General features: G+C 39.6%; 2 protein-coding genes across 4 annotated transcripts; one reads left to right on the forward strand and one right to left on the reverse strand.

Annotated features, from left to right (window-relative positions):
• The first annotated feature begins 2,753 nt into the window (after positions 1 to 2,753).
• LOC131249129 (heat shock protein 83) lies at positions 2,754 to 6,144 on the forward strand. The gene is made up of 2 exons (XM_058249703.1): positions 2,754 to 3,150; positions 4,066 to 6,144. Exons 1-2 carry the CDS (start codon positions 2,871 to 2,873, stop codon positions 5,898 to 5,900), a joined length of 2,115 nt encoding a protein of 704 aa, XP_058105686.1. The 5' UTR covers positions 2,754 to 2,870; the 3' UTR covers positions 5,901 to 6,144.
• Positions 6,145 to 10,092: 3,948 nt separating this feature from the next.
• LOC131249130 (uncharacterized) lies at positions 10,093 to 21,497 on the reverse strand. Of its 3 annotated transcripts, XM_058249704.1 has the most exons (8): positions 21,123 to 21,496; positions 20,907 to 21,019; positions 18,993 to 19,042; positions 17,193 to 17,426; positions 15,619 to 15,771; positions 11,588 to 11,683; positions 11,463 to 11,483; positions 10,093 to 10,543 (listed from the first exon to the last, which is right to left on the reverse strand). In XM_058249704.1, exons 1-8 carry the CDS (start codon positions 21,413 to 21,415, stop codon positions 10,370 to 10,372), a joined length of 1,134 nt encoding a protein of 377 aa, XP_058105687.1. In that variant the 5' UTR covers positions 21,416 to 21,496; the 3' UTR covers positions 10,093 to 10,369. The 3 variants fall into 3 exon arrangements, with proteins under 3 accessions (XP_058105687.1, XP_058105689.1, XP_058105688.1); XM_058249706.1 differs by lacking the exon at positions 17,193 to 17,426 and having other exon boundaries at positions 21,123 to 21,497; XM_058249705.1 differs by lacking the exon at positions 15,619 to 15,771 and having other exon boundaries at positions 21,123 to 21,497.
• Positions 21,498 to 22,857: the final 1,360 nt, after the last annotated feature.

The raw sequence follows: 22,857 nt of genomic DNA on the forward strand, positions 1-22,857 counted from the left end.
GAAAACTTATCGATTTATAGAAGTCGAGGCGTGACGTGAGTCACTCAACTTGAAATCGAATTTGCTCCCCTTTGACAGCATCCCAAGTACAACAGGTTTTTAGAGCAATCGACTTCCAGGATACAACGACTATGACCCGGTCCCAGTAGTGCACTCACTGTACACGGGCTCGAACCACTTATAGTCTTAACCCGAACTAGAAAATACTTGAACACATTTTTAAGAGAAAACCTGATTTTCTAATCAATTTCAAAACTTAAAATCAGAAGTCTATTTATAGACTTTGAGAAGACACCTTTAAGGGTGTAGAGACACCCTTTCATAAAGGGTTGTGACTATTGGGTTTAAACCCAATTGGTGCGACCCTTGGGCTTCAAAAGATACAGCTTTTCAAAATAAAATATGAAATGATGCAATCTTTCAGACTTAAATGAAAAGAAACATCCATAGGGCACCTATGGCCACAGTTATAGCCCATCCCAATGGATATTTTGAAATACTAAATTATTTTAAAATAATTTAAAATACAACAACTATTCCTATACGCCATGCATCACACCATTAGAATAGGGGCACGTAAATCTTTTTTTCCCTCGAGGTGTGTCGTATCGGAGTTGTTTAGGACATAAGCTTGTGGCTTTCACAGTTGCCAATGTATATCAAATACATGCTCCTAGGTAGGGGTGTACACGAACCGATCTAGCTTGGTCAGCTTACTTGACTCGGCTTGAAAAAGCTCAAATCGGCTCAGTTTGAAGTTGAGTTTGATCTGAGTCGAGTTGGTTTTGAGAGCTCGAAAATGAGTTTAAGCTGGCCCCAGCTTGACTTGACTCGACTCGGTTCGAACCCAACTCGATTCGAACTTGGATCGAATCGGTTCAGTGACTCGGTTACTTTGATATTGATGTTGCTGACCAAGTGTTTGATGAAATGACTCAACAAAGCGTCGGATGGTGGCAAGGAAAGTATGTTTCATCAAACAAATCCCTTTTTTTTTTTTAAATTTTGATGTTACTTACAAGGTGTTTGATGAAATACCTTTAAAACCACTGCTGGTATTTTACATTCCATGAGAATTTGAAGGTACAGTCCACATGTTGTGAAAATGTTGCAAAGGTGAACTCGGCTCGAACTGGTCCGAGTTGCTAACCGAATTGTGCTGAGCTAGCAGTTTGGCTCAAGGACTGAGCCGAGTCGAGTTCAAGCTGAGGTTAGCTGGTGGCCGAGCCGAGTCGAGCTGAGCCAGCTCGACTCGGTTTGACCCAATGTACACTATTGTCCTCGGGCAAAAATTCACCAACGTCCAAACTCTCATGCACGCGATCTCCGATTCCACGCGTGTGAGTGCTTTGGCGCATCCAATTCGAGTTGCGTGGAAAGGTCCTCCATAACAAAGCCTTCTTAAACCGTTTGGCCGGGTGGATTGGAAGGGATTAAATGGTAATAGGGTGGATGGCATGGATTTCAAGGTAATGATGGTGTTGTCATTGGATTGTCTTAAGATCAATGGGATTGCTATATCCCGGGATTGTGTATATCGAGTCTGTTTGGCACGCCCGGTAATAATGGTGTTGTCAGTGAATTATCTTAAAAACCATGGGATTGTAATATCCCGGATCAAATCACCCAGTCTGTTTGGCACGCCCGGCCAATCAAGGGATTTAACTTCCAATCCCTTCCCATCCGCCCGGCCAAACGGGCCCTCAGATATTCCGGCAACTTATCGTTGCATGCATGCGCGACCCAACATTTGGCGCTATACATGCAAGCCTCAATTCTGACAAGTGGGCCCACTCATAAGTAATCAGGACCACTGGTCACTCACTCCATACACAGTGTATGGGCCATGTACAAGAAAATCTCATAAATAAACCATCAAATATCTCTATTTGTGGCCTAATAAGAACAGAAATTCCACAAAGATCCACATTGAAATGATCTTCCAACAATGTTCACTGCTAATCCGCGATGGGATGCAACAGAACAACGGTCCAGATTACGATAGAACGGCTCCACTTGTTAAAATTGAAAACCCGCGTACGACGTACAAAACCCATCGAGGCGAGTACCTAACAGTTCCTCCACTCTCAGGAACATTCGCGATCCCGCCAACTAAACGAAGCTTCTGGATATGAAAAAAAAAAAAGTATTTGAAAAAGCAAAAGGCAAAGCCCGCGGTTAGGACGGGAATTATCTACACCAACTGTTTTACGTAGCTGCGTAAAACACCCAAGCTGTGTGAGGTCCACAATCTTTCACATATAAATCCACTCCGTCCATCAAGTGAGGACCGTGATTTAAACCGTAGATACCTAGCCCAGTAAATAAATATGATGGACCACACCAATGGTAACAATGTTAAAGTACTCCTAATACCTCTAAATTCATATAGATAGGCCCACATGATATAGAAATTAGGCTGAGTTCTGTATTTTCACTTCATCCTGGTGGACCCCACCTGATTAGCGGATTTTATGACCTAAGTTTGGCATCCCATTCCCATTGTTCGATTTGGTGTGGCTCGATTGATTAATGAATCATGCTGATTTTTTTCCTAAGATTCTAGAATCGATAATAAAACCTGATAGACGGATTGGATTTTACATATACAACAGAGTGGGCCCCACAAGCTTTGCCGTTTTACGCGCGGGGTAAAACAGCAGAAAATTCCGGAAGCAACGGAAGTCTCCAGAAGCCGCGAGATTCTCCGTTCGCTCGGGAAGGAAATCCTATAAATACCATCTCTACCTTTCCTCTCTCCAACAGAAACGAAATAAGCCCCAAGATTCCAGTTCTTGCTCTATCTGCAACTTTGAAAACCCTAGTTTTCTCTCTTTCTCGATCTCTTCTGTTTTCTACTCAGTACGGCAATGGCGGATGTGCAGATGGAAAACGCAGAGACCTTCGCCTTCCAGGCGGAGATCAACCAGCTCCTGAGCCTTATCATCAACACGTTCTACAGCAATAAGGAGATATTCCTGCGGGAGCTCATTAGCAACTCGTCCGACGCGCTGGACAAGATCCGGTTCGAGAGCCTCACTGATAAGAGCAAGCTCTATGCCCAGCCCGAGCTCTTCATCCGGATCGTCCCTGATAAGGTCAACAAGACCCTCTCCATCATCGACAGTGGGATAGGCATGACCAAAGCAGGTATGACGCGATGAACTATTCGTTATTTTCCACAGATAAACCGGCCGGTTTGCAAACCGGTCGGGCCGGATTTCATTGACTTCTACTTCGAGCTATTACATTACCTGCCGGTTCTTGTTGGTTTTGTTTTGTGATTGGACTGTACAACATGGTTGAAAGACTCGGCTACTCGGATGGACTCGTTTTGCCCTGAGTCGAGTTGATGCTCGCCCGATTCGGGTCTGAAACGGCCTGACACGCCCTAGTGGGGGTGTGACTCGTAGTGTCGAACCGGATAGGGTCCCACTGATTTCGATCAACTCGTCCGAGTCAAACCCGACTTGGTCGGGCCGGATTTAATTGACTCGGCTGAGTTAGTGACTCGACCGTGCCTCGGCTGAATCAGAGGCGTTAAATGACGCTCGTTGCATGATGTGATCTGACTCCATGAGTGCCAGAGCTGAGTCAACTCGGCCTGGTTTTGAATGATGGCCTTGAACTCGTTCCGATTGGTAGTTAGCTTCTTTTTTTTTTTTCCTAGCTGCTCTCTTCTAAGTATATAGGCAATTTATTCAAATCAAACTACCTAACTTGAATTTTTTACTGCAAGAAATGATTTGGGTCCAACTTAGATAAGTGAATTTAATAGTTAGGATTTTAATTGAGTTTTTGTAATTTGATTTCAATTTGGTATTGAAATCTTCAATTGATTCCAGTTTTAGATCAATTTCAATCTGAATCTTTTCTGTTTACTAACTTCTTTTGTTTATTTATGCTTTCATTATGAGGAACTTGAATGAAGTGTCTTCAGTCTGTAATTTACACTGGATTTGCCCCCAAACAGGATTATACAATTGCTCTGTTGGTTTTTGTTTTATGTCTGAAATTTGAGCTGGCAATTGAATGAAACGTGTAATGGTTGTTTGGGATTTGCAGATCTGGTGAACAATTTGGGAACAATTGCTAGGTCTGGGACAAAAGAATTCATGGAGGCATTGCAGGCAGGAGCTGATGTGAGCATGATTGGTCAGTTTGGTGTTGGATTCTACTCGGCCTACCTGGTTGCCGAGAAGGTTATTGTCACCACCAAGCATAATGATGATGAGCAGTACATCTGGGAGTCGCAAGCAGGTGGTTCCTTCACTGTCACCAGGGATTTGAATGGTGAGCAGCTTGGTAGAGGTACAAAGATCACCCTCTATCTGAAGGAAGACCAGCTTGAGTACTTGGAAGAGAGGAGATTGAAGGATCTTGTGAAGAAGCACTCTGAATTCATCAGCTACCCTATTTATCTTTGGACTGAGAAGACGACGGAGAAGGAGGTTAGTGATGATGAGGATGAGGAGACCAAGAAGGAAGAGGAAGGTGATGTTGAAGAAGTTGATGAGGAAAAGGAGACCAAATCCAAGAAGAAGAAGGTGAAGGAGGTCTCCCATGAATGGGCTCTGATCAACAAACAGAAGCCCATCTGGCTGCGCAAGCCGGAGGAGATCACCAAGGACGAGTATGCGTCCTTCTACAAGAGCTTGACCAATGACTGGGAAGAGCACCTCGCTGTCAAGCACTTCTCTGTGGAGGGCCAGCTTGAATTCAAGGCAATCCTCTTTGTTCCAAAGAGGGCCCCGTTCGATCTCTTTGACACGAGGAAGAAGATGAACAACATCAAACTCTATGTTCGGAGGGTGTTCATCATGGACAACTGCGAGGAGCTCATTCCTGAGTTTCTTGGATTTGTGAAGGGCGTTGTTGACTCTGATGATCTCCCACTCAACATCTCTCGAGAAATGCTGCAGCAGAACAAGATTCTTAAGGTAATCCGAAAGAATCTTGTGAAAAAATGCATTGAGATGTTTACTGAGATTTCCGAGAACAAAGAGGACTATGCCAAGTTCTATGAAGCTTTCTCAAAGAATCTGAAGTTGGGCATCCATGAGGACAGCCAGAACAGGGCAAAGCTGGCGGACTTGCTCCGATACCACTCCACAAAGAGTGGCGAGGAGATGACGAGCCTGAAGGACTATGTGACAAGAATGAAGGAGGGACAGAAAGACATCTTCTACATCACCGGTGAAAGCAAGAAAGCTGTTGAGAACTCTCCGTTCCTGGAGCGGCTGAAGAGGAAAGGGTACGAGGTTCTCTTCATGGTGGATGCCATTGATGAATATGCAGTTGGGCAGCTAAAGGAGTACGACGGGAAGAAGCTTGTCTCAGCCACCAAGGAAGGCTTGAAGCTTGAGGAAGAGTCGGAGGAAGAGAAGAAGAAAAAGGAAGAGAAGAAGGCTGCCTTTGAGGTCCTCTGCAAGACCATGAAGGAGATCTTGGGAGACAAGGTTGAGAAGGTGGTTGTGTCCGAGAGGATTGTCGACTCCCCTTGCTGTTTGGTGACAGGAGAGTATGGCTGGACGGCAAACATGGAGAGGATTATGAAGGCGCAAGCCCTGAGGGACAGCAGCATGAGCTCCTACATGTCGAGCAAGAAGACGATGGAGATCAACCCCGACAATGGCATTATGGAGGAGCTGAGGAAGCGGGCGGAGGCCGACAAGAATGACAAGTCTGTAAAAGATCTTGTGATGTTGCTCTTTGAGACTGCGCTGCTGACTTCAGGATTCAGCTTGGATGATCCGAACACCTTTGCAGGAAGGATCCACAGGATGTTGAAGCTGGGTTTGAGTATTGATGAAGATGAGGAGGCTGGAGCAGAAGATGCTGACATGCCAGCCTTGGAGGAGGAAGGCAATGAGGAGAGTAAGATGGAGGAAGTTGATTGAGATAAGGTGTCCTACCGCTTCTTCAATGGATGAGTGAAGAAAATGTGAAAATCTTGAAGGCTTTTTTTTTATTTCTTTTCTTTTTTAAAGCTAGTAAATGTGTGGGGTAGTGGTGCTATTATTCAGACCAGTGTATCCTTTAAAGTAGTAGTTTTGCAGGTTGTTGGGGTTGGTCTCGTATTGGATTTGGGATGTTTTTTCATGGTTCTCAAGGACAATGACAATGGTGGGTTTTGTGTAGTAACTATTGCATTTTTGTGAGCTTGTGCAATCTTCTAGGAATCTTGTTAGTAGTTTACGAGTGGGAGATTTCTTGTGCAGTGGCATAGTGGGGGAGAGGTAAGATTTGGTATTCTGTTATTTTAATGAAAAAAAATCTGTGCAGTTGCTCCATGGATGAGGTGTGTTGCCAAATGATGTAAATTTATATGATTTAGCCTTTGGGTTTATTATTTGGATATTTCTTTTTATGGTTTTGCATCGAACATGTGAGGATGGCTTTCTGCAACAACTGGTCTTAGAACTTTGGATTATTTTTGGTTGAGGTCTTTTAGTTTATACACTTTCGATTAGCAATCCCTTGGGATCGTTGTCTTAGCCTGGGGTCTTGATATTCATAGGTTTTTTATTGCCCAGGATCTATCAAAACAATGGAATCATAGCATGGGCATATACAAAATTTAAGCAAGTCAGGTCAAAAGTGAATTATGAGTCGGACCAATCTGCGAATCGAGTGAGCTCCCCTTGCAATGATGTGGTGGTGAGCCTCTCATTCTAATTGTGATGGCTCACCAACTTGATCTTCCATGGAACCGTATGTCATGCCTTCTTATTCTTCGGGCTAGGGATGGATGGAGGAACATGGACACTAATCCCGTAGTGGCTTCAAAGATGTTGAATGCAAAGTTTTAAGTTGGATAAATTCCATAAGAATAATAATTTTAACTTAGAAGGGAAGATGTGGGAAGATTTAGACTTGAAAGTTGATGGTACAATATACTTGTCTAGCAGACGGGGAGCTTTAGAGCTGAAAAGTAGTTACATGATAAAGTTCTTAATTAACAATATGTATTTAAAGTATTTATTATATACCTTGAAGATGAAAGAAGGGGGGAGCTTTAGAGCTGAAAAGTATTTACATGATAAAGTTCTTAATTAACAATATGTATTTAAAGTATTTATTATATACCTTGAAGATGAAAGAAGGTACGCATGTCCATGAATAAACAAAATTATTTGTCACATTTTGAATATTGATGTGATAGTTGATAAAGAGGATCAGGCTCTAACATACTGGAGGTTTGGTGACTAGGGTAGATCTACATAAAACAATTTAGAAAATTAGGGTCACAGGTTTTGAGTCAAAGTCTAGATCTTGAAGGAAAAACGTAATATGTTTTTCTGAAAAGATAAAATATGACATATGAAGGATTGTAATAAACTCAAAGAGAGAAAAAGAAACACATCCAGATGCAATGAGTGTAATAGAGGTTTTTTTTTTTTTTTTTTGGACAACCTGGTGATGATAATTTTTGGGGCATGTGAATTCTTGATTCTAGTTGTTCCTATCATGTGTCCTGCCACTTACAATCCATTTAATGGTGGAAATGATTGTTAGAATTTGGATTATTAAGAATTAACATATTTGATGGTAGTATCGGATCTTTGATAGAAGTGTGACACATTCCAAATTTGAAGAAAAATTGATATTTTTTGGTGCGCCCGACTCCAATGGTTGCAAGGTAATAAAAAAATCATGTCATGAAAGTTACAAAAGGGTCATCATTGTATGAAAAGAATGGAAGTTGGTAACTCGTTTAAGCTTATGGGAAGTTTCAGGTGCAACAATGATAACATCAGGTGATGCAAACTAGACACTTTTATGGCATATGCATTTGGATTCATAAGTGAGTGCAATTTATTGGAGTTTTATAAGAGAAACTTGCTAAAGGGCATAAAGTTTTGTAAGTTTTGACTTTTGTGAGCATTGTGTTTTTTAAAAGGAGTGTAAAGTGAGTTTCAAGATCATAGTTCATTGCATCAATGGTGTTTTGGATTATGTAAACTCAGATATATGCAGTCCTAAAGCCCTTTGAAATAGACGATCAAATTATTTTGTTTCCTTCATCGATGATTACTTTAAGAAAGTATAGGTTTACACTTTAAAGCACAAGTTTGAATTATTTATCACTTCTAAGCATTGAAAAACCTTGAAAAGCAAGCAGATAGGAAGGTGAAGTACTTGAGGAAGAATTGGTGGAGAATTTAAGTCAGCCGGGTTCACAAAATTTTGTAAACTTTGCAGCACCAAACACACTAATAACAAAATAGTGTAGCAAAACAGATGAACAAGACGCTTATAAAGAATATGTAATATGTTAAGCAACGCTGGTCTATCGACTAAATTTTTGGTAAAATTAGTGAATATAACATGTTTCCTTATTAATAAATTAGCTAGTTTGTCAGTAGAGTTGAAAACTCTAGAAGATGTATGGTCTAGTCAACCTTCTACTTTGGTTTGCATATATTTGGGTATCTTACATGTATTCATGTGAATATTGATAAATTTGAAACAAGGACAAAGAAGTATATCTTTCTCAGTTATGCAACAGGTATTAAATATTACAGATTGTTGGTTATTCACTTTACTGCTCATTTCAAGCTTTTAGCAACTCATTTACCTATTACAAATGATGAGAAAGATTACATGTAATAGGTTCCACGCTCTAATGCAGTTGGTAGCATGATATATTCTATGGTATGCACAACCAAATATTTCATAGGCAGTTAGTGCAATGAGTAAGTATATGGAAAATTCAGGAAAAACACACTTTTAGGCTGTGAAATGGATTCTACACTACTTGAAGAACACTCAAAAGTGTCATGGTAGTATCTGTCAAGAACAATAATAAAAAAAGACACTGGCATTGGATATGCGGATGCTGATTTTGCAAGTGATTTAGACTAGAGAGTGCTTACCATGGGCTATGTATTCACTCTTGCAAGTGGTCTGGTTACTTAGAAATTGGCGTTACAATCAACAATTACTTTATCTACCATTGAGGCAAAGTGCATAGTTACTATAAAAGTTATGAAATAAAGTTCATGGTTAAAAGACTTGGTGAACTTGGCTTAGAATGAAAAATAAAATAAAAAAATGTGTCTATTGTGATAGCCAAAGAACTTGCATTTGGCTAAAAATAAAGTATGTCATACAAAATCCAAACACAAAGATGTGCTGTATAATTATATTCAAGTGGCTATCTCTGAAGGTACAGTGTCATTGCAGTATAATTATATAAGAAGTTTATTACGTACATGACTTCTCTTGAGCTTGATGTTACTTAGCAATTAACAACATTTAGACAATGGTTAATGCTAATGTTTTTCGTGGTATTAGATAAATTAGTCTTAAGTGAGAAAATATTGAGGCCATGTGCCATTTATCTTCATGTACTCTATATGTGGTGTGTTTTTACGTAAAGGGATCATGTGTAGAAAGTGAAGAATCTTCTAGGGATTTTTTTTATGAGAGATTTTCTACCATGGATTAGTGGGAGAGAGAAGTAAGCCTTATTTTCTTATTTTTTATTGTTATATATATATATAACAAACTTCATGCTACTACCTCACAAATATAGGCATATCGTTGAACCACATACCTTTTGATTTCCCCTTTTGGGCTTTTACTTTTTATCTTTCATTTTGTAGTTGTGTTGCTTGCGTTGATCATATGAGGGTAATTTTCTGCAGTACATTGTTCATAGATCTAGAATATTTACTTGATGCATCCAGCCTTCCACCTTTGTTAGTTTACCGTTTAAGTCAGTCCTCGCAATGTCCCCATCCTTGATCAGGCTTATCAAATCAACTGTGTAGATGACCAAATCAGGACATTGAGTGTAAAATTGACTATTTATCTTGCAAATCATAAGGTCAATCTAAATTACTACATAAACAATTCTATCTCTAGTTTTCTTAACAGTTGCACTAATTGTGGACTATTGCTCCTTTTCTGCTCAACTACTTGTTTCATGCCTGACTGAGATTGTCTCTGACTTTTAGTTTGTAACCCATCCATACATTATCCAACTAGATGAACAGTCCTGATCATCATAGACATCGTCCATGCATACGGTGGAGATGCTAGGAATAAGCACACTCAAGCGTGCAATCGCAAAATTAGAGGTGGTGGTTCTAAATCCCCAATTCGATTCTTATCCATCTTCAGTTATTCACAAAAGATGCCTGAGTTATACAAAACTCATTGAGCCTGCACAGAACTCAGGGGAGTTCAAAAATACTTGGATAAGTCTTGTAGTGACGCGAGCTATACAAAAACCGGCTCATTTTGACGCTGATATGAGTTGACTCAGCTGGTTCGTTAGCTAGCTGAACCATTGATTCCCAAACAGAGTATTATCTGATTTTGGTATATTAAACATATCATACAGGGTTCTAGTAGGACGCTAAGGTGATAGGGGCACCGTCCCTGTCACGGTTCTGTGTCTGGGGTCCGTCAAATTTGTGCAAACGGTCACAAATCCAGCTTCTCTCATGGCCTGCTCGAGATCCAGCATATAGTATTCATCAAGAAAAGGTTCTGTGCTCTTCATCAAAGTAAATAATACTGGAGACAGCTCCTACAAAACAAACCAAACAGAGATCTATATTAGTCTATGTTTCGGTTTCTCATGAATCGATTATCTGATGCAACTTCCTATCAATGCATCAAATATTCTTTTTAAGTCAATTCATATGTCAAAAAGGATTTTGTTGGAGAGGTGCTTGGGTTGTTTCAACAACCATCTTCGAGGATCACGTCTTTTTTAGGGAGAATGTGTTACTTTGATGTTTTTTCAAGGAAATGATATTCACATGGTTCTTTAAATATGGTAAACAAAAAGTCCTTTTGATCGTGGCCTTCTTACATCGCAGGCCTTTTCTTCTTTATAGGATCTTTAAGAAAATTTGAGTGGGTGAGTGTATTTAGCAATTAGGGTGGGTACAGATATACATTGAATAGATAGGAACAATCGATGTTTCAAAATTGGCTGCAGGCAGTTTCCCGAGGTGTTTAGCAGAGCAAAATCTCTTGTAATAGAATGGGCTTTATCTTCAAAGATCATAGTTAAAAAAAAAAAAGAAGAAAAAAAAGATATACATTGTTTACTTTCTGCATAACCCTCTGACAGTAACGCTTTCAACGTTTCACATTAGTCCAACCCAAGATACTGATATGCCAAGATTAAAAAAACATTTCATGTGAGTCATGAGATCCACACAATCAATTTGTAAAAATACTTTCATGCATCTAGAGCATGAGTTGAGATCTCCTTTTAAGTCGCCCCTATGGTCCCATATGAGGTACAAATAATCATGCCATGGTACATATACATATTTCATGGCCATGGGTATATGTATCTATATGCACACATGAATTTATGTATATTTCTATGTGAAAAAAGAAAGTAATATTATCTGAAGCTCTCTACGAATCTATCCGCCAGTTAAGAGTTTTAGATGATTCACCAACAAAAGACGTGAGGAAACAGGGACTACCTGAAGGATCTTCGATTTTGGCTGCAATAAGGAAAATTGAAAAAAGTTAAATTGAATGGCTATGCTAGAGTAAAGACTTTCCTACAAAAAATAGGAAAAAAAAAAAGGGTCGGAAGTGAGCTTACTGAGTTATCTGTCAATGCAATTGTGCCTCCAGGCCGAAGCAGCCGTAAAGCTTCCTTTAGCAGCCCAACTATCGCCCGTGCAGGACATTCATGGAGCTGCAAGATTTTCCAAGAGTCAGAAGCATTAGTCAAACTGAATCCTTCTCTCGAAGTCCTGATGATGTGTAGTTAGAACAATTAACAAACAACCAAATCCAAATCCTTTAAGCTACTGGAAGCAAATCTTTTTTTTTGGTTAGCTTGTTAGCACACCCCCCTGTCAGTTCACACATCACTGTTAGCCACCCCCACTAGGGAATCGATGCCATACTGGAAACAAATCTGCTGCAACTACATGTTGAAAAAGTCAAGGCCCATCAAGCCATCACTACATATAGAGATGCGGGTGATAATGCATTAAATTGCAACAAACTCCAGCCATTCATCGACTCCTGGGTGGACATTACAATTGAACTCTGTTAGTTTGTGTAAATGAATGACACCGAAGATAGGTATATGAGCGAGACACAATGGGAGATAAAGTCCGTATCCAGGAATGTGGAACTGAGATGTAGGATATAGGTTGTGTATTTAACAAAATTAGAGCCCTAGATAAGACACTAGAGAGGATGCTAGTTGCTTAGCCTCTACTATTGGGAATTTGTTCCCCCTTGTCTAGTTTTCTATGTATATTTTCATCTTGTCATTTTAAAAAAAAGAGAGAGAGAGAGAGAGAAAAAAGAAGTAAATGTGCAAGGATGTCATTGTTCTAGTATAGTATGGAGCACTGTGCTCGAAGAAACGTGTCAAGACTCTAGCTGAAAGTGAGCAGATGCATGTATTTGATCTTTATAAAGCATGATTCTTGTTTTTGTTGTTGTTGTTTCCGAGCCCAAATAATTAGGACAAGGCTTTGGTGGTGATAATGATGATCTATTATTAATGATAGCACGTGTTCTACAACCTTGTCCAAGCTATTTAGAGCCAGATTAATGAATATTATTTTGCCAATTGTTTCTATTTAGGGGCCGCTTCTTTGTAGATGAACATCCCTCCCTACCTTGATGCAAGTCCTTCAAGGACTTTGCCTCATCTTCCTTCCAACTTGTCAACCCTAATCAAAGTTCCCTTACCAGGGTAGGTCTCAAATTTTCTTAGGCATGGCCAAACCATCTCAATCTTTTCTCCCATTGGGCCACTCTTAGTTGAATAACCTTATTATTGATTCAATCTTTCCTGGTCTTCGTGCACATCTATGTTGATATCCACATCTTTGCAAGAATAATCCTTTGCTTGTATTGCCTTTTTAATTGGCCAACAATTTGCCCCAAAGAGCATTATGATAGTTGTCCAATGTATACTGAAGGGGAAATTTTATAGGATAGATATGAGAATTGTGAACACCATCCTACGAGTAGGTGCACGCACTAAATACATCTAGTGTTGTGACTTGATTTTGGATGGGCATGGCATGAACTCATAATATTTCTTTTGAAAGACTTGGAGTAGCCACTAACCGATAAAGGTCTAGAATCTACAGTCGGCTAGACCCATATAATACCTTGGGTTGGGAAATCAGAGATTCCCCAACTTAAGGTTACTCCTGAACATGGTATGACGTAAAGGCTGTTATGGGGCCATAAATGCCGTTATGTAAAAGTAACAGTGGCAACCATTACACGTTACGAGGTCGCAACAGCCATTATGGAAAAAATGACCTATAATTGTCGTTAACGGCCCGTTACATCCCCTATAAAGGCCGTAGTAGCCCCGTAATGGTTTATTATGGCGCAAATACAAGTTTTTTGGTTTTTTTTTTCAACATTATGGGACATATACATGCCTTTTGGCTTTTTTGCTTTCAATAAAAAAAAAGAGAGACCATAATGGCCATTACGAGAGCAGTAATAGCCGTTATGACCCGTATCGTAAAGGTAACAATGGTTGTCGTTATGGCCACTATTACCATTACGGAATACCTTGCTCTTGAAAAAGGTTTGGGACTGGGGATTCTATGTAAGGATCTTAATGACCAAGAAGGAAGGGGTTAGGCACCCTTCTCTACTTGTGCTTGTGTGTGGTCTTTTACTTTACGAGATTTAGGATTTTAGGAATTTTTGGGATTCCAGATGGCCTTATTTAAACTAACTAGCCAGTTACAAGGGATGTCAGAAACTAACTAGTAAATCACTACTCACCCAACTCACCGCTGAGGAGATCACAATGTATCAACCTAGGGTGGAATTTTGGGGAGGTTGTAGTCACAAAAAAGAAAAGAAAAGTGTGAATGTATTTTGCTAATGAGTATAGAAAGGTAACGCACCAAATCAAATGACACTTGAGTGTCATGTAGAGGGGTTTGATTGGCTGAGAGATATGTGACACCTTGGATTAGCTTGGTTAGCGCTAAAATTGGTAATTTCACCACTCTGAAGAGGCAAAATAGTTGTTTTACCCTTGGGTGGCAATATTATTGTCGCCTAGCCGCCAAATCTCCTCTACAATTGTTCTGGAGATCTTTTGGGAGATCTTGAGATCTTGCGGATACGCATCGATTTGAGCATATTGCCGCCCTTTCATGAATTTACACACAACTCCCGGTGATTCTAAGTGACACTCTGTGGGTCCAAATTGCTGAAATAGGATCCTTTGTAAAAGGTGCCCATTTCATCATGTCAACTTGTGTGACGATCCCTTGATGATCCATTGTGGTCCCTAGTTGCCAAAATAGGTTTAGGCGGGAATAATATTTCCACTCATGTGGAGTTTGCCCTTCAAAAATTTCTCTGAAGTTTAGTGGCTCTTTAGGACCTTGGGCCTTATTGTGGATTTGGGTTCTAGGTCAAATGAGTGGCTTGTGGTTGAATAATCTCCTAATTGGGCTTTCGGCTTGTTGGTTTCCTAAGGGTTTCAAGTTTCTTAACCATCGGTTTTGGTTCAAGATGAGTGCACGGCCTGTTGGGTTGGGACGTTGATAGAGACCAACCATGCTTTATGGGACAAGATAATGGGCAGACAAGGAACAACATGTTCATAAGATACATGCAGATGTTGAGATGGATGCATGGCAAGACACGAGGATGGAATTAGGAACAAACGCATTCGTGGGAACTTAGCAGGAGCACCAATGGGCAATAAGATGAGGGAAAGTAGATCAATGGTTTGACAATGTGCAACATAGACCAAGATTTGCAATGGTTAGAAGTGAGTTGGTTCAGTTGAAGGCTCTAAAAAGGTCAATGGGAAGGGCGACGGGAAGGCTCAAAAGGATATGGGTGGAGGTATTAAAAAAAGACTAGAGGATCTATAGTTTAATTGAAGATATGATCCATGATAGAGTGGAGTGGCATACAAGATTCAAGTAGTTGGGTTAAGGCTTATATGATGATGATGGCTATCACTATCATGATCATCATCATAATAGAGCTTCATAATCTTGGCATTAATGATATAGATCCATAGGTATTTTTCACATTGACCAAGAGCAAGAAAATGAAGATGAGAGGGTAATGTGAATCTTCATGTTACGATCAACAAGGTTCAAGGGCAACTAGAACTTGGGTAACACGAGCAAGTTGAAACAGTACTATGAGCTTAGTACAATATGAAAGTAAAGTCTTGGTGTTATCATTAAAATAAAAAAGTATACTTTTGGTGCTCATGGGTTTTCATTTTTGGTGAATATGGCAAAGAGCAGAATCATAGCTTAAATTTCTTTGTTAATAAGGATTGCAGGATCATCACATGCCACAATGTTTAAGTTCATCTCAACAGTCAACACTATTGTGAGAAGATGAGAAATTGCAAGATCGCTTTGATTCACACCTCTATCTACAAAGGAAACAAACAATATATCATGGATAGGCTGTTCATGTTCAACCAAAATTCAATGACAATATCGAACGAGGCATGAAAGGATAACTGGGTTCTTGCTAGAAGTTTTATGAACTTCCTAAACTCCAATGTTCTCAAGGCACGTGGTTTGGATGTGAAATTTCTCAATAAAGGTTATACAAGGAATTCTAGTAAACTTATCTAAGTATAAAGCATACCACATAGGCAAGAGAGACAATGTCGAATGAATTTGAGGGCAATCCCGTGGCTTCGCCATTTGCGTGGATCCACCTAATTGGATTGGTCCTTGGGGCTTTTCTCTTATCCTTGTATTGAGCTACCGCAAGAAAGTAAGGTGACAGGTCTAGCCCCTGTAAGATGTCCAAGATCAATTAATCAAAGAAACTAATGGCTATTTAATAAGTGAAAGCCTTTCAAAAAAAAAAAGTGAAAGACAAAAGATAAAATTATCCCAGCCTCAATTTACTAAATTTATCACTTGTAGAGATTAATCAACTATATTGTCTATTGTTTGGGAATCCCACACCTTAGGTAACAACTACAGAAACTTAACATGGAAAATAGCAAAAGACGAAAAAAAAAATAAAAATAAAAAACATGGCAAAGTTGTGACTACACTCCTTAAACACTAAACTATTTCTCACAATTCCTTGTTTCTGAATGCATGCCATCACATACAATGCTTTCCTCTTAAGGTCATGGATGGCAAAAGGACTAACCAAACCCCTCAGTCATCTAGTTTCTACCACAATTTAATGTTTGCAGGTCATTACAATCAAGGTTCGTGAGGTGCCTTTTGCTTTCTAATGTGTCATCATCATTGTATGCAACCTTTCTCCCAGCAATTTGGAGTTGGATTCTAAATGGTAGATTAGCAAAAGTCATTGTTATTGTTGGCTGCCCATCAGATGTCAATCTTCCTCCTTCTGCGGGCTTTGGCACCAGCGATGGCATACACTTACATTGATAACATTCGTATACCAAAACAATTCTAATTAGTATTTAGTGCCATGTCAACTAATACACACCCCCCAAAGGGGAAGCAAGCAACGAAGGGTTATGGAGGGTCACTTGACACATGCAACTAAGCACGAGGCGCATACATGCGTGAAGTTCAAGTAATAAACACAAGCACCCAAGTTGGCATCATGGGGCACCACCAGACAATGGGTACATTTAAAAAAGATAAGAAAAATGTGAGTCGTGTTTCCCTCTTATGTCTACCAAACCCACAGGTGTATTGTTCACACGACAAAACAAGCCATGTAGTTTTCCTGGGTGATTGAAATATGGAAACACTAAGCAGGCACTTTAAAAGATTCCAAAGGTATGCATGCGTGCATTTAGGTTGTGGAGTGTTAGATGTACCGGTGCCTTCCTTTCCCAATATTTCTTGATTTCATCTCCATGATTTTCAGATTTCTAGATATTTGCTTCATTATCCACATGGCCGATGTTTTGAATCCAATGATCATGATCCATACAATTTAATATAGAAAAAACTTGGCACATCTAGATTTGAAAAAAAAATAAAAAAAATCCAGTTTATGGAAAGTGAAAAATACCACTTGGACTTGAAAGCATGCCACTGCTCCTTTTAGTTTCATTAAAGACGAAAATATCCCACTAAGAAAATTAGAGCAATGATAATGAGAAAAATAAATTCTAATAGGGAAAGATTCTGCATTGAATATATTATTTTACTCGTTATCATTCAAAGTCATGATACTTCCTCTAGAACTTCAGAGCTAATGGAAGAAACATCACTCACAGTAACATTAGCTGAAGGAAACTTGTCAGCCAGAAATCTTGTGCTTACTCCCACAGAACAACCAACATCTAAAATATCTCTGATTGTAGAACTTCCTGAATATTGTAGATGATGTTGCTCAATCGCTTGAAGCCAATTTCCACGTACTATTTTATTTGCTTCATCTAATGAGGGAGCATCAGGTATCGCCCGTCTTACCATTGACATGGTTGCAGCTTCTGCCTCAGCTGCTGCCTGCCATCAGACCACGTACCCAATTAAAAATAAAAAAATATATATTAAAAAAAAGGAAAAATCCTGTCTTTCGTTTTAGTTCTTTCAGCTTTCTTCTGATACTGTCTATTAAAAAATACTTTATCATGTTAATAACCATTTTTGAAAAGGGAAATATTTTTTCCTTTGTGGTAAAATACTTTATACCCCATGCATGTGATGCATACACCCATTTTCCCATTTCTTGAATTAGATAATATTTTAGGTCATCTTTGGCACAATTCTAATGCCAATATTGTGTGTGTGTGTGTGTGTGCGCGCATTACAAAGCAGGGTGTAAATATTGGCTATCAAAAACAACCATGTAGTTCGCCATCAGCAAGCTAAAGCTTGGCCAGAAAACTTCTAAAAGGACGAAAGCCAGACTTTTGTTAATGTACGAGGAATAGATTTCATCCCACAAAACCATTGAGGGAAAAAAATAACAACTAAATAATCAAAGAAATACCATATGCTTTATTTATTTTTTTAAAAAAGGGGGGCCTTTAAATTTACAATAAGAGCATTAACTAAGAGTTCTCAACAATGTGATGAACTGAAAAGTTCTTTCAATCATAGGAAACAATGTCAAGGAATCGTAGAAAGGGCACAAATTCAAATTGATAAATTATTAAAATCATAGTCTTTGGAAAGTGCCCACTTGTGAGAAACATGTGGGCATTGCAACTTTATGGTCCAACACTACAATTTCATACTTCTCTTGCTTTGTAAAATTAAGGGCCTGTTTGGATTGATGGAATCTAAAAAGTAGATTTGGAAAGGAAAACATCTCATCGGAGGAAATCCTTTGAAAAGAATCCTATATAACCTGTCTCCTTTAGCATTCATGATTTTTATGGAAATGTAAACAGGTCAATGGTAAAAAAGAGAGAGAGAAATAGGTCAATGGTAAAAAAGTGAGCTCTCTCTCTCTCTCTCTCTCTCTCTCTCTCTCTCTCTCTCTCTCTCTCTCTCTCTCTATGTTTTTGTAAATGTTGGAAAACATCGCATCTGAAGAAAATTTCTTTTCCATGCTAGAAAGAGGATTTCACCATCCCAAACTGGCCCTAAATGTGTATCCCTAGATTATATATGAAAGGCAACGAGTGGGCTAGGCTGGCCCTGCCCAGCACATCCAGCCTACCTTGAGCCGGGTTTGGCCTGAAGTTAAAGGCCATATAAGGATGGACCTGGTCTTAAACCTGACTAAAGGCTGGACACGTCAGCCTGGTCCAGCCCAGCTTATTTGACACTGGCTGGCTGAGTATTTCAATGGTGTGACAGGCCTGGTCGGAGCCCAATTCCTTGGCTCACAGGCTATCCTCAGCCTGGGGTTGGGTCGTTATCTCATGAATTGGACCTAGACATGCTCTAGCCCAAGCCAGTTTCAACTCTTCATGTGTAATTATGCATGCATAAGCTTAAAATCCGCAAAGAAAGAACAAAAGGAGAATTTCATATTTTGACAAAAGACGGTAGAAATACTTCCTCAGATAGACTACAATAAAAGATTACAAAAAATAATTCAGTGAATGAATGAAAGATTACCAGCCATGAAAGGTTGCCTTCATCATATGCATGGAATGGATTCAGATAATCTGTTAAAAAGCAGTTACCCCATCATTACTAACTTTGAAAAAAGAAAAGAAAAGATTTTTTTTTTTTTAATTATTATTAAAAAAAACAACAACAACAACAACAAAGGAATTCCTAACCAGTCTATAAAATGCCTAATATTTGGAGATTGTAGAATAGCATAATATTTCTTTCTAGAATGATTTGGAAATCTTCAGATGTTGAAAATGATTAGGGCCATGTTTGGAAACCATGGATGTCATGCCATACTGCATAAAAGGAAAAGGGTTTTCCTTTGATGTGACGATTTTTGTTGTTTGGATAGCACAAAACAGGATGGATTGGAGGGTTTTCCTTTGATGTGACAATTTTTATTGTTCGGATAGCACAGAACATGATTGATTGGACTCCACCAAAAACTCAGAATGTTTTTCCATAACTTAGATTCTTGACACTAGAAACAGGGTGAGTATTGTAAGAAGAAAATGAGATTTCCACATACTACACAAACAAGATCTCAAAACTGGAATCCATGTTTCAATAGTTCTTGTGGAAATCATCATTGGATAATTATTATTTTTTCTTTTCATTTTCCTTAGATTCCACATATCTAAACACGCCCAAAGTTCGAATTAGAAAATTATAATAAGACCTCAAAACATAAAAGAAAAGAATTTCAAACTTACTCTTTTCTTTTGATTGATACAGTGGAAAGCCATTTAATGAAAATCTTTAGAATATAGCTTATGAGTAAAGACTTGGAATTCTAATAATAAATCAAGCTCAATAGGTCATGGTGTTAGAATTTACAAAAACCTACTGACAATCAGGATCAATTAGATGTTTTCTCATTTTCACATCTATGCATTGACCATGATTGCCCGTAAACCGTCCAAATCAGGTAAACATATTTTCATATACAAAGAATAGTTTCATAAACAAGTAAATCGCTTCAATGGATCTGCTAAACAAATAAAAGTTCAAATTATCCAAAGCTCAACCTGAGGACCTGAGGAATCGAAAAGTTCGAAACTTTGAATGAAAAACCCTTTTCTGCGCAGTAAAAAATCTATGAAATACTCGTAGTTGTGTAGAAATGTGAGCCCAATTAAGATCAGCGATTGTCGGATTTCTGAATTGATTATCCAAAACTGGTGGGTCCTACACAAAGATGCTGGTTAGGTTCGTCGAATCAGTGTGACTTTTGGGATATCCTCCACCCATAGTGGAATCCACAATTTGGGTGTTTGGATAATTGGACCAGCCATTCCATAGTCACCATCAGGATGGTTTTTAGGATCCTCCAATCAGTGTGACTTTTGGGCCACAGTGGGACCCACAATCAGGGCATCCGATCGGATGATCTTCATCGACCATTTAATCATCACAAAGATGATGGTTAGGATCATAAAATAAATGCGACTTTCAGGATATGCTCCACCTACAGTGGAATCCACAATTTGGGTATTTCGATCATTGGATGATCCTATCCGGCCATTCGATCATCACCATCAGAACGGTTATTAGGATTCTCCGACCAGCATGATTTTCGGGAAACGGTGGGACCCACAATCAGGCCATTTGGATTTTCTTACATGCATGCCATGTGGTGGATAAGCAATCAACAATTTACAAACAGTGGGACCTGGGACTAACATGGATGGGCCATTACACTGGTCAGATCATCGTAACAGCGGCGATTTTCGACCGTTGAATGGCGACCATAGGTTGATCTTTTTCCAACCGTTCAATTGTAATAGGATCATCCAACTGGTGTGATTTATGAGCTGATCACAATCCGGAGTGGGGCCCAACAGATAAACGGTCCGGATCTCACGCACGTTCACCAAATGCCCGGACATTGAGTGAGTATTGCTGACAACTTACAGTCGGGGTATACAATGGCGGGATTTTCAACGCATTCCAATTCCTTGTAAACTTCAGATTCCAAAATCTCTTTCGTCATATCTCGCCATGGAATGTTCGTTTTCTCTGCCGTACTGTTCTAAAAATAGAATATTATATAAAAAATGTAAAATTAAAATGAATAATGCCATTGGATTTTGAGGAAATTACATATAGGGGCAGAGACAACGGACGGACCTGATCAAAACCCGTCTGGCGCCGAGCTTCATGAAAGAGTAGAGAGGCTTGATGGAGATGAGAGCACCTACCAGACGAGAGAGCGGCGTCTCCCCTGTCCAACGAGGGCGCTCCAAGTGTCCTTCTTCGAACGACGCCACGTTGCCGCCTCCGCCAGTCGACACGTGTCCCGCCATCCTGACGAGGGGGTTTCGACGGTTGGTTGCTTTGGCGGAGGAGGAGAAGACTGGAGAGAGGAAAAGGGGAGTGGCGTCGTGGAGCTTGGAATAGGGCGGGAGTGCGTAATGCGCCATGGGCGTACGTGGAGAGGATGACGATCCGTGCTTGTTGAAATCCGATTCGGGTCGGGTTTGTTTTCGGAGGGAGTGGAGAGGGTCGGTCCTTATCGGCTTCAGCCCTTGATCTCCTTGCATTGATTTTAGCCTATGGCATATTGACACGTGGATGGTCCGAGATGAGATGACGGACGCGGATTTCCCGCCAAAGCCTTTCGCAGGACGTTACTAGGATCCTAAGTGGGGCCACCGTGATGTTTTTGTAAAATCCACACCGTCCATCCGCTTTTCCATTTCATTTTAGTGCATGAAATCAAATATCAGGTGGATTCAAAAGTCAAAGCATCCATAGAGAGGGAAAACTGGGGAAAGAGTTTACTAACGTTGAAATCTTCTAGGATATAACTTGATGTTTATATGCCATCCACACCGTCCATATATTTTGATGGCTAGTTTTAGGGTATGAATTCAAATCTTAAGCCGATCATACCATAGAAACAGTTGTGATTGAATTCCTATCATATAAAAAATAATAATAATAAATTCATAAAATTCACGGGGCCATCAGTTTGTTTATTTTTTATCCAACTGGTTGATAAGATCACACCAAACACCGGTGAATGAATAGACCACACAAAAATCAACTTGATAAAAAGACTTCTGTGGCCCGTGAGAAATTTGTAATAGGTAATTTTAACTGATTCTTTTATTATGCTCTACCTAGACTTGGATCCGCCTCATTGTTTAGATCGTATGTCAAAATTAAATTTTAAAATGGGTGGATAGGGTTGATATAAGGCACATGTTATGGGTAAAATTATACTGACCACGCAACAGAATAAGATACAAGATAGAAGACAGGAAGCTCAGAAAAAGAGACGGGGTAAGAGATCGTTCGAGACTCCTAAGCATGACCTCCACAACTACCTCAGACATCAACCATAGGAGCTGAGGTGAGGTCACTTTATTGTGACCAACTAACAACTATAAGTATCGACCTGGCCTTGAAGACACAGGCCTCAATTACTATCAACAATTTAGCTCATAATGTAAGACCTTTTCATGGAAGATGGCCTCAACAGTGTGCCACGGTCTCCTCGGAACTCGACTATTAGGAGACCTACCCCATATACATGGAAGATTAATTTCTCAAGAATCATGCCGAAGATAATGCCTAAAATTTTGGTAATGATCCCTTGTATGATAAGCAGCTGCATGGTAGATTTATTGTCATATACACAACTAACATCAAAAGACTATAAATATGAACCCTATAGGTGGTAAATAATATGCATGACAACTTTAGTTCTACTAGATCCATTATGTATGTTCTAACTTTAGTATGGGAGTCCCCAGCAGCAGCCATGGTCCCCATTGTAGTTTGATTTTGCGGGTACCAGACAGTTTAGAATGGACGATCAAGTTTCTGCATCAACAATACATATATATCAGTGGACCCT

This window comes from Magnolia sinica, chromosome 6 (assembly GCF_029962835.1).
Source record: "Magnolia sinica isolate HGM2019 chromosome 6, MsV1, whole genome shotgun sequence".
NCBI lineage: Eukaryota > Viridiplantae > Streptophyta > Magnoliopsida > Magnoliales > Magnoliaceae > Magnolia > Magnolia sinica.